Source organism: Meles meles, chromosome 13 (assembly GCF_922984935.1).
Source record: "Meles meles chromosome 13, mMelMel3.1 paternal haplotype, whole genome shotgun sequence".
NCBI lineage: Eukaryota > Metazoa > Chordata > Mammalia > Carnivora > Mustelidae > Meles > Meles meles.
In genome coordinates, this window is record NC_060078.1 from 86,997,154 (window position 1) to 87,012,256 (window position 15,103).

The 15,103-nt window shown below is 66.3% G+C and overlaps 1 protein-coding gene across 3 annotated transcripts in view; it reads left to right on the top strand.

Annotated features, from left to right (window-relative positions):
* The first annotated feature begins 710 nt into the window (after positions 1 to 710).
* The window catches only part of INPP5A (inositol polyphosphate-5-phosphatase A), a 158,930-nt gene continuing 144,537 nt past the window's right edge, over positions 711 to 15,103 (top strand). For all 3 annotated transcript variants that reach the window (XM_046027579.1, XM_046027577.1, XM_046027578.1), the window contains exon 1: positions 711 to 1,052. In XM_046027579.1, coding sequence (XP_045883535.1) covers positions 978 to 1,052 — 75 coding nt within the window. In that variant the 5' untranslated portion in view covers positions 711 to 977. The remainder of the gene's footprint in view (positions 1,053 to 15,103) is intronic.

A 15,103-nucleotide genomic window follows, 5' to 3' on the forward strand; every position in this document is an offset into this window, starting at 1 on the left:
GAACCCGGCCCCCGCGGGCCCCGAACCGACCACGCCCCCCTCCCCGGGAGCCCCGGCTGCAGCCCGCGCCCCCGCCCGAGGACCCCCGCCCGCCTCCCGCCTGCGCCGCTGGCTGTCCGGCTCCGCGCCCCTCTGAAGCCCACCTTGGGCGGGGGCCCACGCGGCCTGTGAGTCAACAGAGTGTCCCTGGCTCAGGCGCGGGCCACATGACCACCCCCCGCGGCCCTCTGCGCCCGCACCGCTGACTGCGGGTCCGCGCGGCCCCTTTAAGAAGCACGGCGGCGGCCGGACCGTGACGTCACAGGGGTGCGGGGGCGGAGCCCGTGCGCGGCCTCCGCGCGGGGCGGGGCGGGGCGGCCGCTGAGTGACGGGAGGGCGGCCGAGGAGAAGGCCGGGCCGACACCGGAGAGCCCCGCGCAGGTCCCGCCCCCGCCCTCGGCCCCTCCGCCCCTCCGCGGTCCGGGACCCGCTCCCAGTGGCCCCGCCCCTTCCGTCCACGCCCCGACTCAGGCCCCGCCTCCTCCAGCCGCACCGCCCCTCCCGGTCCCTCCCGGGCAGCCCGCCCGAGGTCCCGCCCCTCCCGCGCACGCCCCGCCCCGCGCACGCCCCGCCCCGCGCACGCCCCGCCCCGCGCACGCCCCGCCCCGCGCACGCCCCGCCCCGCGCACGCCCCGCCCCCCGGCTCCGGGCGGGACTGGCCTCGGCGGCGGCGGCGGCTGCGGGAACTTCGGCGGCGGCGATCCTAATGGCTGCGCGCGGGCCGCGGTGAGGCGCGGGCGGAGAGCGACGGGCGCGGGGCCGCGGAGCAGCGAGGGCGAGCGAGAGCGCGCGCGCGGCCGGACCCCGGCCAGGCCCGGACCGACCCGCCGAGCCCGCGATGCGCCCCGGGGCCGCCCCCCGGCGCAGCTGACGCCGCGGCCCGCGGAGACCCCAACCGGCCGGCCCCGCGCGAGCGGCCGCCGCCGGCCCAGGCCACGATGGCGGGGAAGGCGGCCGCCCCGGGCACCGCGGTGCTGCTGGTCACGGCCAACGTGGGCTCCCTCTTCGACGACGTAAGTGCCCGGCGGCCGGACGCCGACCCCGCGCCGGCCCCGCGCCCTGGGGCCCCCGGGCCCCCGCGATCCGGACCCGGGCCCCAGCTCTGAGCCGCGAGCCCCCGGCACCTGGCCCCCGGGTCCCGGCCCCCATCCCGGAGCCCCCGACCCCCAGCTTCTCGATGGAAACCCTGAGTCTCAGACCCCAGGACCTGGACGCTGACTCTGGGCCCTTCCGATCCTGGTACCCCCAAGTCCTGAGACCCTGGACCCCCAGTGCCCTGGGCCCTGAGCCCTGAGCCCTGAGCCCTGCCCCAAACCTTGGAATCCCGGTCCCCCATCCCTGGCCTCCGGACTGCATAGGCTGAACCCTGACCTCAGAGCCCCGCGGGAACCCAGGGCCCAAAACTTGGATTCTAATCCCTGTCCAAGGTCCCCAAATCCTGATCTGAGGACCCTTGTGCACTGGCCCCAAAGCATGACCCTGGCCCCAACTCTTGTCCCGGCCTGTTGAGCCCAGAACCCTGACCCCCGAGTTCTGGCCTCCTGACCCCGCCCCTGGCCGGTGGGCTAGTCCCCTGGGCTGGGCTTGGCCGGCTGTGTGTGGCTCACCCAGGCTGGCTCCGGGCTTGGCGCCCCGGTTTTACCTCGTAACTTAGTATCTGTCTAGTTCTCCAACCAGGGCGGCTGTGGGAAGCCCGAGAACGCTCTGTTTCTTGTTTATGGGAGAGAAAGATGCCTGCGAGCTTTTCAAGGCCAAAGAAGGGATGTGACTGTCCAGGGCCTTTACCTCTGGGGGCCTCCCGCCCAGGCTCCCAGGGCAGCCTCTGGTGGGCTGCGGGGCGCCGCGGGAGCTGGGGCTGGGGCTTCTGGAGCTCTCGAGGCAGGCCCAGGCTGACCTAGTTCGCTGCCGGAGCCGCTGTGCCACCGCTGTTGGTGCTCGCGCTGCCAACCCAAATACCGCAGGCTGCGGCTCCAAGTGGCGGGCTTGTTTAGGAAGAAAGGGCACAGATGCAGCCTGTGGCGGCCGCGCTAGGTGAGCAGTGGGCGTGGGCCGGTCCAGTGATACAGGCATGACTTGGATTCCGGGAGAAGGTCTGGCGTCCTGCCGAGCCTTCCTTTGCCGGCAGCAGGCACGAGTGAAGTGTTTCAGTAAGCTCTAAGGTCATGGGCGGGCTCGGCTTGCTTTCCTTGACACGGAGCCGGTGCTGTTTTTGTGTTTTTCTTATTTTAACTTCCAGGCGTCCATGTATCTGCTTCCCGGCTGGAGGTGAACTGTCTTCCCTGTGTCCCTTGGACAGCTTCACGCAGTTCCTCGTTTGACCGTCTTCTGCAGAAGGGTCCCGCCCGGGCGCTTGTCTGTATATTTAGCCGTCTATTCTCGGCTTTCCAGTAACACGCCGCTGTGACATGGGTTTGCTCAGATGATTCAGATCCGTTAGCTGAGGCTTCAAAGCCTCAGAAATGTCAGGGAAATTAAGCATGGTGGGGCATTGGGAATTTTGCTGTGCAAACATTCTTTCCAGTAATCTTTGATTCCGAGTTCTAGCGTGTTTGTTGCGTTTCAGCTGCACGCACACGCTTGTCTCTGCTGGCGTTAACACGGACCACTTAATGTACTTCTGTTTGTCAACACGTTCTCTGAATTTTCGTTTTTCCTGAAGGCTGTATGGAGTTTCGCATCACGTTTGCCTCTGGGCGGGACGTTCGTTTTGGTTAACAGCACTCGGGGTGATTCTGCAGAGCCGTTCGATGTGCGGGCCCGCGGACGAGGACCTGCCTGGACCCCGTAGGTTTCTCGCCTGCGGAGCTCAGCCTTGGGGGTGGCAGGCGTCCTCCCTCCGTGGCACGGGGGCAGCAGGGGGGCGCTAGCCAGGCTCCCCCACGATCTGGGGCGCCCACTGTGGCTGGGAGCGGTGTGCTGCTGCGTTTGGCGTGGGCCTGGCTGGGGAGAGCAATCTTGAGTGCAGGGGTGTTGATTCCTTGGTGTGGAGCAGGTTTCAGAAGATCCGCCTAGTGACTCTGCGCACGACGAGCCTCCAGCAGAAGGTGCTGGGCCCGGGAAGGAGCGCTTTCTGGCCCGGCTCCGTCGTCGTGGGGAGGGACATCTGAGGGAGACACAGGCACGGTGCACCGTGAAGGCCACACGCGTCGGTGCTTCTGAAGTCGGGCAGCCTTGCCTGTCAGCAGGTGACCCTCTAGAGGCTCTTTTCTCATCATTGCCCGTGGCTCATGTTCCCCCTGTGCGTGGCTGGCGTGTGGTTCTTCCCGAGGGCCCTCTGGTTGCCCCGCCCTTGCGATGTTACCCGGGAGGGGCTGAGAACAGCTGCCCCACAGTGGTTCTCACAGTGGTTCTCACCCTCGGAGGATGGACAGTGGTGGGGAACCCCCGAAGAGCTCCAGGTTACGGGGTTTTGGCCGCCAGTGTTTACACCACGTCGTGAGGTGGGTCCCGAGAGAGGCAGAAACCGAGCTCATCGCTTTAGTCGTCAGAACGGTGATGTCATCACACGTCATGCTCGCTCTGGACAGTTCTGCTGGTCACTCAGGACACTGAGGCTGGGAAGAGGAGACTGTTGTGTTGTGTTACTGAAAGCATGGCCGGGACCTGGTGGACTCCAGGCCAGGCCTCCTGGGCTTGACTCTGAGGCCCTCAGTCCTCGCTGGTGGCCCTTCCTGAACGTACATGAGCATCTCCCTGGCTGGGGGGCCGAGGGGCGGCTTCTCCAGGTTTGCATCAACGCCAGGTCGCCTCTTGATAGCCGGGCTAGACCCCGATGTCACTACTGGTCTCCTAGAACGGGGTGGCCGGGGCTGCCTGCCTCACTGTTTGCCTTGAGGTGGCTGGATTTTTTTTTTTTTTTAAAGATTTTATTTATTTATTTGACAGACAGAAATCACAACCAGGCAGAGAGGCAGAGAGGAAGGGAAGCAGGCTCCCTGCTGAGCAGAGAGCCCGATGCGGGGCTCCATCCCAGGACCCCGGGATCACGACCTGAGCTGAAGGCAGAGGCTTTAACACTGAGCCCCCCAGGCGCCCCAAGGTGGCTGGATTTTTGACAAGGGAGGTTTCTAGATTTTTGTTCTTAATGTTATTGCTAGAAATGAACCCAGAAGGTGAATTCTTGCTGCTGAGGTTTGAGAGCTGGGTCCAGCCCCCCTGCCCCCTGTCCCCGCCCTGGCCTGAGGTGGCAAAGCTATTTCCCCGGGAAAGGCACTTAGCTGAGCGGCAGGGTGCTGCAGGGTGCTGAGCGCATGGCTTGCCCTTGGGGGTCTGCCTGCGGGGCCTTTGTCCCGCGCATAGTCAGAGTTGTGTCCGTTCTGAGCTGGTTTCCCCTTTTCGCTGGTCTCCCCAGGGCCTGCTGAACCGTTGTGCCATAAGTCCTGGGGAGCCAGCGAGCTGGCCGCACCCTCCGGGGCCTTTCCCACAGGAGGTTTCCGGGGGACCCTCTCCTGGGCCCCATGGTGCCCCTCTCTGTCCTGTACCATCAGTTCGGCTCTCTTTGCCCTTGCTCCCATCCCACCCTGAAAGCTCCCCGAACTCCACGTCCCCCCGCTCGTGCCGCGTGTGGGGCCATCGCTACTGCCTGCCTCTCGCCGTCTCCTCCCCGCTCCTGGCCCGGCCCGTGGTCACGCGAGCTGCTGGAGTCCGCGGGGGCCCTGAGCTGGAGGGCTGCTGTCTGGTCCCCGCCGTCCCCCGGCTCCGGGTGGCCTCTGACAGCAGGGTCTCTGCTCGCGCAGGCCCTTCGGCGACGGCTTCACCGAGACACCATTCCGGGGTCCCACACGTCACCCCACGAAGCGGCGGCTCCGAGGAAGCGGTTTTCGGCGTCTGCACACCGTGCCGCTGTCGCCAGTCCGTCTGGAGCCGTTTTGTGTTCGAACCAAAAAGGTGCCTCGGCAGCCCCCCGGCCCTGAAGTCAGCGGGCTCCTCTGGCCTCCGGGGATTTCCTTATTCGGGGCGTCTCACGTCCTTGTCCCGTATGTGGCCCTTTGTGTCTGGCTCCCCTTGTTGGGCATGAAGTTTCCAGAGGAGACAGCGTAGCGGGTGTTGGTGCTGCTTTCCGTCGTCGGCCTGAGCACTGCCCCCCAGGACTCAGCGCAGTCGGCTGACCGCTGTCCGCGGCTGGACGTGGGGCCGTTCCCACGTCCTGCCCGTCGCGGAGGGCGCTGCCCTGAGCTCGGTGCACGCGTTTTCGTTTCTCACAGGCGCGTGCCCCAGAGGGGAGCTGCTTGGGTTTTGGTGACTCTGTGTTTAACTCTTGGAGGAACTGCCCATCGCGGCCCAGCGTCCGTACCGTTTCACCTTCCCGTAGCCGCGTTCCAAGGTTTTCGTTGCTTCCCGTCCTCCCGGCCTTGACATCTTCTTCAGAGGCTTTTTCTTGGGCTGCGTGGGCGCCCCTGCTTTGGGCTGTCCCCATCACCACCTCCCGGCCCTGGCTGCCTCTCTGTGGCCACACTCACTTTGGTGGTGCTTGTCTGGACTCAGGCCTTGAAGGGCCGTGTCCATGCGGGTCGCAGGAGGCAGGAGGGAGACCCAGGCCCGGGGCTCAGCCTGTAGCGTGGTGGGATCAGCTCCTGGGAAAGCCCCGTGCTCGCCACCGGCGCAGGGACGCGGTGGGGGTTTTCATCAATGAGCTTGCGGCTGTCGGTTTCCGAGTCGTGGTGTTGGCGCGATGTCACAGCCCCGAAGCAGGCTCTGGTGTGTGAGGCGCAGGGGTGGGGGCCGGGCCGGGCCTCCCAGCCGGCCTCCTTGGGCTCCCCCAGCCCCCGTGTCCCACAGGGACAGCCCAAGAAGGCAGGGGCTCAGCAATTTCTTTCTTTCTCTTTTTTTTGCATGGTTGCCTGTGACCTGAGATGTCAGTGTACTTTCCCTGTAGGAATTTGGTCTGTTTGCCAGAGCATGGGCCACTTTGTGGTCGCGGATCCACCCATTCCCACAAGTGGGGCGGGGGTCCGGAGCCCGGCCCGGCTTTGGTGCTGCTGCTGCTGCTCAGGAAAGGGCGTTGGCACCCAGGCACCTCCCGCACCCTGGACGAACAGCATGCCGTGCCGGCCTTGGACGGTCTCGGACACGCCGACGACCTGTGCGCGGGCGACAGCTGCGTCCCGTCCCTCTTGCCGACACGGGGTTCCCGGCTGGGTCCCGCAGCCTCTGAGCTCGCGGTGACGCGGTGTCCTCTGCACTCGCGGGCGTCCTCGCGTTTCCGGTGTCTGCGAGGCTGCTGAGGGCTGCTGTCCGCTGCGCAGGGTGGCGCGTCTTCCGGTGAGCGGCCAGTGTTCCGCGTGCTTCGAGTCCAGTGCAGGGAGCGCGGCCGGGAGGCTCGCTGGCGTTTATACCGACGGACGCCTGGGTGCCTCCTGGCCTGGGTGGCCCCGAGAAGTTGCCCTGCGGCGGGACGTCCCTGGGAGAGGCCCTGCGCCTGAGTCCAGAGCCCGCATCGCACACAGTGTCCCCCGCATGCCCTTCTGGAAGCGAGAGGGCGGGAGGCAGGGGGTCCGTCACTGGTGGTACGTGGGTTTTAGGGAGAGACCTGTGCGGAGGTGCGGTCCCGTGATGCGCTGGGTCCAGGTTGGAAGTTACAGAAGTCGGACCCAGGCCTGCCTCCCCGCGGATTGCCCTTCTGGGGCCTCCCGTTCGACCCGGAAGGGTGGTGGGCAGGCGCAGTGCAGGCGTCTTGCTAAGGGCCGGCGGACATGTGCACCCGCTCCTGCGGGCAGCGGAGTGGGGAGTGGGCAGGAGGGTCCCCTGTCGGGAGGTGCGCTGTGTCTAGAATGCGGTCCAGTCGCTGGGGTGGGCATGGGGCCAGGCGGCTGGTCAGAAGGGCATTGGAGGGTCTGGGTGGTGTCTTTGTCATCCGTCTGTCGTCGCTTCTGGGGACGCAGCCCTGTTTTCCCCATGTCTCCCCAGGCCCTCCCACGTGAGTGAGCTTATAGCGTGGGGTCGTGGGGGCTGGGGAAGAGGGGCGGCAGAGAGGACGTTCCCACGGTGAGCACAGACTGTGACTTCTATCTTCTGTTGCCGCCTCGTTAATTGGGGCATGGGAGACCGTCCCACCTCGGTGCTGGGGTAGTAGCTGCTCTGTAGGCTTGAGCCCAGTTCCTGCCTGGCCAGGCCCGGAAGGGCTGCCCGTGGCACGCTTCCTTCTCGGGGGCGGTCTCTGCTCTGCAGCCCCGTATCCTCCCTGTGGAGCCGCGGCCCCTCCCTGGAGCCTCCCTTTCAGGGGAGCAGTTGGTGTTTCTGGGTGTCGGAGTCTGAGAAGTGTCCAGGTACTGGACTCTTCGGAAGCAGGGGCGGGTGCTGAGCCGGTCCGCTCCAGGCGTGAGCGCGGGCACGAGGGAGAGCTCAGACGGCCGTGCACGCGCTGATGGAGACGCCGACGAGGAAGCTGCGGGGTTTCTGACCGTTAGTGAGGAAAGGATAAAGCAGCGGCTTGTCCAGTTACACTGAAAGTGGACCAGGACAGCCATTGGCTTTTTCAGGGGGTGAAAATGTTTGTCCAGAGATGTGACCATATGACGACTCCCACAGACCCAGGGCGGGTGGGTTTGGGGTAGCCTATGTGGGCCCGGAAGGCCGGGCTGCGTGCGCGGGCCTGTGTTTGGGGAGCACCTTGGGACTCTGCCCTCTTGCACGCTCTCCTCCCCGTCCCTGCCTCTGCATGGCCTCTGGACGATGGGACTGGAGAGGGTGCCTGTGCTGTTGTCCACGACGTCACTTCGAGTTTTCCAGGTCTGTTTCGGGACGTAGAGAAGACACTGGGCCAGGGTGTCCCCTGGGACCGGCCGCGTGCAGGAGGGCTGACACCTGTATGGCGGGACGGGCAGGGCTGGGGCGGCCGTGTCTGGGGAGGTGTGCCGTCCATGTGCTGGAACAGCACGTGTGAGCGACCTGGGGCCCTGCGGGAGCTGGCCCGGCCCCAGACGGCGGCTCGGGGTGGGGACGATGGAAGCAGGTCAGGGATGATGGGGGCTCTGCCCGGCGGCTGGTCTCAGTGCCCCACACAGAAGAGGCTTTTCTGGGCTCACAGGTAAGGATGCCAGTGACACGCAGGCTCGGGGAGGACGCCGGCCCGGGTTTGGGTTTTCCCTTTGGTGACTCAGTCACCCTCATCCCACAGCCATCACTCGAATCCGGGCCCTCGGGCGGGTCGTTGGGAGCTCAGGGCCCTTGTCTTCTCCCCACTTTGCTCCGACGGGGGCCGAGGCCCTTCTTTGGGGCTGGGGGCTGGTGGGGACAGGGAGGCTGGGGGGCGGCAGAACATGGTCGTGTTGGGGACTTTCTCCGCGTCCCCGCCCTGAGTGAGCTGCCCCGGAGCCTTGGAGCCATGAGGCGTCTGTGTCCTCTGCACCCCGAGCACGACGTTGGGCCTTCCGTCCCGCCCTGCCCTTGCTCTGGGCCGCGAGCACCGGAACTGGCCTGGGACTGCACCCTGGGGGCCGCGGCCTCTCTTCCCCAGGGCAGAGTCCAGGCCTGGCTCTGGTCCAGGGCTCGCCGGCCTGGGCTTGGGCGCCCTCCTTTTCTGCCCACGTTTCAGGGTCCCCGAGCAACTCGCTGTTATTCTAGGAACCGGGCGTTCTCAGCGGGAGGCACCGCCGGGCCTGGGGCTCGGTGGGAGGGATCCCGCCCTCGGTGCTGTTGTGAGGCCATGCGTCGGGGTCTGCGGGGGAATGGGGTGACGGGGAGGTGTGGGGCTGGAGTGCACCGTGCGTCACGTGTGACTGAGGGTGCGTCGGCTTCCCCGCTGCCACCGGCACATCAGGACGGCATGCCAGGGCGCGGGGCTGTGGCAGGTGGGGAGGGAGCCCGGCAGGGGGAGGCGTGGGTGCTGTCAGCCGGGCCGGGGCCCCTGCCTCCGAGGTCTCTGTCCCCTCCTGCCCACCATAGGCTTCCTTACTTGTGCCCGTGCTGGCGGGTTGGTCTGTCCGCTGTCCCCTGAGCATGGGCTCCTGTGTCTGGCCGACAGGATGGCGGGGTTGTGCGGCCGGTGTCATCCCACAGGAGCTTCCTGCTCTCGCCTGTGACGTGCCGCTCCCGCTGCCGCTCGCGGTCCAGCGCACGTGCCCGCTGCCCCTTCACCATCCCTACTGGCCTTCCTGAGCCCCCTTTCCCCGCCGAGCGCCTGTGGCAGCTTGGGGCTCCGATGCCCCGACAGGACGAGCTTTCCCGCTTCTGCTTCTGTGGAGGCCGCTGCTCTGAGCAGGCCCTTTGGGCTCCCAGTGCAGGCCCGCAGGACTTTACTGGCCCTGCTGGGACCAGCGCACTGTGACCGGCTCTGTGCCCCACTGTCCCTCCTTCCCCTTGCGTCACGCGCTGTTTTCGCGCCCGCGTGGCTGTCCTCCCATCCCATCGGGCCGCAGCGCCGCAGGGTGGGCTGTGGGGCTCTGTGGGTGGCTGGAGGGATCGCGAGGGCTGCGGGCTCCCCGGCTGCGTCAGAGCGTTCCGCCGGCTCCGGAGAGGGTGCAGGCCGGGGCGGGGCGCAGGTGTGCTCTCCTCTCCGCTGTTTTGCCGAGGGACCGTCTGCATGTCACACAGTTCACGCCGCGCATGCGTGTGGCTCAGTGACTCTGGGGGGCATCGGCGGTGGCTCGGCCCACCCCACGCTCCTCTCTGGGCACGTCCCTCGTGGCCCCCGGTCTCTGCCTCCCATCTCCAGAATGTTCCCTCCAGCGGATCTCGTCTGGCGGGGTCTCGCGGCGGACCTCGTGCCTGGCCTCAGTTTTCCGCCCGCGCTGCTGTTCGCGTGGGCACTTCTGTCCCCTCGTGGGGCTGAGCGCAGTGCCATGAGGCGCGTGCCCCACGCTGTCCCCCCACCGGTGGATGGATGCGGCGTCCTTTCCGGTTTGAGCCACTGTGAACCCTCGTCCGCACCGCTGGTCGCATGGCCGGGAGCTTTTAGCCTCCGCGCACCCTGCCTCCCTGCTCCGCAGCCGTGGCCCCATGCACGTCCCGGGGCCACGTGGGGCCACGGTGGCTGGGGGACACGGGGCGGGACGCCTTCCACTGCGGGGGTGTGGTGGAGTCTTCTGTGCTCGCCTTGTGTGTTTTCTGGCTTCTGCCTTTAAAGAACAGGTGGCCGCCGGTGGTCCGTGGCTGCGGCACCGCGACCGTGGCAGCTGGTATCCGCCGGTGAGGGTATCCAGGTGGCCATGGGCTGCCGGTGGAGGGGACCCCCGGGACTGTGGCTGCACTTTGCCCTCCCCGGGTCAGGCACAAGGGATGCTGGGACCTCCCAAGAGGGCAGATGGTCCGTGGGCTGGTGTCGTGCCCTTGAGTGTGGTCGGTGGGTGCGGAGCATGGACAGCTGCGCTGGGGCCTCCTGGGCCGCCCGTGGCTACTGGGACTCAGCCTCTCTGCCCACAGCTCGGTGCAGGTGGTGGGCGGAGCGTTCGTGTGGGGCTGGTGCTGAGTCCTGGGGTCAGGGGTCAGTCTGGAAGAGGTTGGCGGTGGTGGCCTCCGCGGCCTCCCCTCCCGCTGCCTTGGATGTTGAGGACACCGGCCCCTGTGGGGGACAGACCGTGCTTCTTGCAGGTGAACTCCCTTCCGCCAGCCTCGGGCCGTGATGGCCCCTTAGACGCAGTCCCTGCCCTGTTTTCCTTTCTCTCCGGGGTGTCGGGCTCTCCTGCAGCTCTGAGGCGAGGGTGTCATTTTCCCCATGGCGCACCGCTGCTCAGCCGGGACGCTCTCCGGTGGACGGCTTCGGGGACTGCGGCTGTGTTTCCGAAGTTGCCCAGAACGCTAGCCCGTGGCGGGGCCTGGCCAGCTTCACGTGAGGCCCGTCCTGTGCTCAGGGCCTGTGGCCCGCCCAGGAGGGGCTGCACTGGGTCCGTCCAGATGAGGGGCTTTCGTCAGCTACATTCCTCCTCCGTCCAGGATCCTGCCAGGGGTCCGCGGAGCAGAGGGGACAGCAGAAGCAGCCTGACCCCAGCTCTGAGCACGTGGCTCTTGTGTGGTCGGTGGGCTTCTGCCGGCTCCGGAAGAGGAGGGCGAATTGGGGCTGGGGACGGCCCTGGCGCGCTGGGCGGCGGCTGAGGTCCGGGTGGAGGGTCGGTGCTTTGAAACCCTGGTGAGACATGCTCGTGCAGAGCCTGCGGGAGCCGTGGCCCCGAGAGGCGGCCACCAGGGGCTGAATGGACGGAGCCGCCCGTCCCAGTTAGCCTTTGGGTGCCCTCCACGTGCTCTCGGGGTCCTGGACCAGTTCTGGGCCCCGGGCTTAATTGGGGCGCGTCGGCGAGCACGTCCTCTGTCCAGCTCAGCCAGCGGTTGCCCGGCGCCTGCGTGCAGCCCGTGCCCACGCTGAGCTGGAACTCGCGGTGACGGGGGACTTACGTCCCGCTGGAGTCATTCTGTTAAGAAAGACAAATTTGTGGGGACGCGTGTCTTGCTTTTTTCTCCTTCATCACTTACGGTTTTTCAGATCTTTTGTAACTTCCTGTTTTTGCTGTAACGCCGTTGCCTCCCTCCGCGCTGTCTCGGGCAGCTCGCGCCGCACACACCGTGCAGGTGGGAGGCAGGAGGCTGGGCTGCTTTGCGGGGGGTGCTTGTCGGTGCCGCCCGCTGGGTGTGGGTGAGCGGCTGGGGCTGACCGGCCACGGAGACCAGAGCGGCGCCCCAGTGGCCGATTCGGGGACTGTCCGGGACGGCGGCCAGGTGCGGTGTCGCCTGCATTCTTGAAGGCCCGGGGCCGTGTCCCCCTGCTCAGCCTGGGCATGCTTGGTGCTGTTAGAGAACGGTTTTTGGGCAGGAGGTCTGGGCTCCCGGGTTCTGGGTGATTCTGCTCTGATGTCCGGGTTCAGCCTTGGCCGTGCTCACAGGTGTGTGACTGTGAGGGCCTGGAGCTCATTTTTAGGGGCTGTTCAAAGCATGGTTCCGGCGGCCCCGGGCTTAGTGAGGGCATCCTCAGGGCTGGGCTCTTGTCCAGGGGCTGGGGCCTTGGCAGGGAGCACCTGGGGCGCCTCAGCCCTGCCCACACCGGTGCTCCCGGCAGCACTCTCCCCTGCCTGCCTCTGGGGGCAGCTCTCGCGTTGGCGGGGCACGGTGGCTGCAGGTCAGGGCATCTCGAGGGCACCTGGGGGCCGTCCCTCAGCCTTCCCTGCCCCTGTGCCACATCCATCTCACCCGCTCACGTCCAGGACGTAGGGAACTGGAGGATAACGCCCGGAGAGCCGTGGGTCGTGGGTGAGCACAGACAGAGAAGCGAGGGTCCTCGGGCTGAGGAGGCTAGAGGGGGCCGGGGCCGGGGCCTGGGAGTGGGGGAGGAGCATTTTGGGACAGGTGTGCTGGGTGGGGGGAGCCAGCAGGCAGGAGCTGGGGTTCATTGTCCGAGGCCGCCTTTGCACTTGGTTGGGGCTTTCCCCGCCCCAAGGCAGGCGTTACTGCTCACGTTTTACTGGGATGACGCCACCTTCGGGGCAGAGGGGCCTTACGCCGGGGCAGCCTGGCTCACAGCTCACCCTCGGGGACCCCAGCTGCCCCGCCGCCTGTTGTGGAAGGGGATGGACTCGAGGGTGGCTTAGGAGGCCCAGAGAGGCCCTGGGCCCAGAGACCACAGACCTCCTCTCAGGCAGGTGGCCAGGGCCTGGACCCGAGCACTTTGGGCACGGGAGCCAGTTGGAGAAGTAGGGAGAGTTGGCCTCTGGGGCCTCTGCAGGGCGGGAGCAGACGCAGGAAATGGGGAGCCAGGCCTGTTGGGGAAGCCGTGGGGCCGGCGTGGGCGGTGTGGTCAGCATGGTGCGGAGTAGCAGAAACCAGGCGCTGTGGGCCGAGAGGTGGCCTGGCTCTGAATGTGCTGAGCCCTGCTCCTTCAGCGCACAGGGCTGTGGCTGATGACTCTCCCTCCGCGGCCGGGTGGGAAGACCCATAGGGCAGGTGCCTTGGCCCCACGGTCATCCCCTGGAGTCTGGCCTTGAAGAGGTCTGGTCGCCGGGGCCAACGGAGCTGCCTGTGCTCAGTCCGCGTTCACACTGCTGATAAGTGAGTCAGTCCGGAAGGGGAGGAAGGGGGTGCTCGGGGCTGGGCTGGACGGGCCAGGAGCTCCGGATAGCCCGGGGAAGTGCAGTGGGGACAGTCCGTGCCCTTGGAGGTGAGCCCCTCGAGGACGGGGGTTGTGGCCGGTGCTCCTGAGGAGCCGGGGAGGACAGGCGGAGAGGCACGCACGAGGGAGCTTCCCACATCTGTTTTCAGGGTCAGAAAATTCTACCAGGGACTCAGGGACGTGGCCTAGATTCTGGGAGAAAATGGACGTCCGTGAGCCTGGATAACCTGGGTAGCTTTAGTTTTCTGTGAGGAAAAAGTTCACGTGCGTGACCCAAAAAGCTTCCTGCCACGCGTGGTCCGTATCCTGTGTGCCGTTTGGAATGGTCTTCCACGCCAGCGGCACGGACAGACCGTGGCTGGTTTCAGTGCTCTGTGGGGACGGCTGCGCTAGGAATCGCCGCTACGCACGGGGACAAAGTCGTACCGTTTTGTAAGAGTGGACGCGCCCTTCCCTGCTGGGCGGATGCGGGGCTCCAGCACTGTCCATGGGGAAAATCCAGTTCCCGGGTGGGGCCGACTGGGGGTCTGTGTTGCCCGTGCCGTGGGGCTGTCAGGCCTGGGTGCGTGTGCAGGGGGCAGGGCCCAGGGCAGACGGAGCCTGGGCTGGCCCCGCCTTGTCACACAAGCCGACCTCCTCCGCTGACGTCACAGACGCACCGGCGCTCCCCCCAGCACGCTCGTGGTCTGCACCCCACTGCTCCCGAGACAGGCCAGGCCAGGCCTGGGGGCCTTGGGTAAGGCGCGGGCACTCAGCGATGGACGGGGTCTCTGCCTCCGGTTGGGTGGCACCTGAGCGTGCGTGGAGCCACGTGAGCGTGCGTGGAGCCACGTGGGCGTGGGGCCGCGGGTCTCTCCTGGCAGCATTTTGCTCCAGCGAAGCGCTGGCAGTGGGTGGCCCCGGGCTCCTGGAGCCCCTGTAAGCAACGTGGTTGGAACAAGGGATCCTGTGTGCAGGCGTCTGAGGAGGGTCACTTAGTACTTTTTGTGGAGGATCACGTAGGTTTTTCTCACCTCTTGTCTGCGTTGGTGTGACCGTGAGCAGGGAGGGTCACTGGGACGCAAGTCCCCTTGCTTCTGCCTGAGCGGGGACCTGCCGTCTTGTGGATTCCTGGTGACCAGTGGACAGGGTGCTGCCGAGTGTCGGGAGAAGTACTGTGGCCTCGGAGGAGGGTCGCTTGGCCACGTGCACGGTGTGTCCCGGCCTTCGTACCCAGGGGGTGGGTGGTGGGCCGGTGGCTCCCCTGCGTCTTCCCTCAGGGCCAGGCTTGCAGCGGCCTGGGCGCCCCTGACCGCAGCCGTGCGTTGCCGGAGCGCCGCCGTACAGTTACTCACGTCCGGAGGTGAGCGCTGGCTGCGTTGGTCGCAGCGCCGGTTACTGGATGAGGGAGACAGAAGTCCCGTACCCTGAGACTCGCTCTTTGTCTGTATGGCCCCGTGTGCACGGGTATGCGCCAGGGCCACGCCGTCCTAGAACATCTTCATCCCTGCAGGAGACCAGGTTCCCAGCCGCAGGCACCCCAGATCCCGGCAGCCGCTTATCTTCTGTATCTGTGAATTTGCCTGTTCTGGGGGTTTTCTAGAAATGGAATCAGACCATACGTGTTGTTTTTGGTCTGGCTTCAAGGCTCGTCTGCTTGGCGGCGCGTGTCAGAGCTCCGTCCTTTCTGACGACTGGATGCTGTCCTGTTGTGGGACTGGCCTGTGCTTTCTCCCCTTGTGCGTTGATGGACACTTGGCCAATATTGGCGGTGCCGCTGGAACATTTGTGTGTAGGTTGTGTGAATGTTTGCTTTTAATTCCCCTGGGCGCACCCCTGGGAGTAATTGCTGGGTCACACGGTGACTGAGTTTGACTTTCCCAGGACCCGCCATATCGTCTCCGGGGTGGCTGTGCCGTTTTGTGTCCCCACCGGCCATGCACGAGGGCCCCACGTTCTCCACGTCTAAAAATGCGTGTGGTCCATCTTCTTGATTCTGACTTCCTGGTGGGCAGCAAGTGGTTTCCATTTGTGTGGCCTGACGGCCGACAGCGC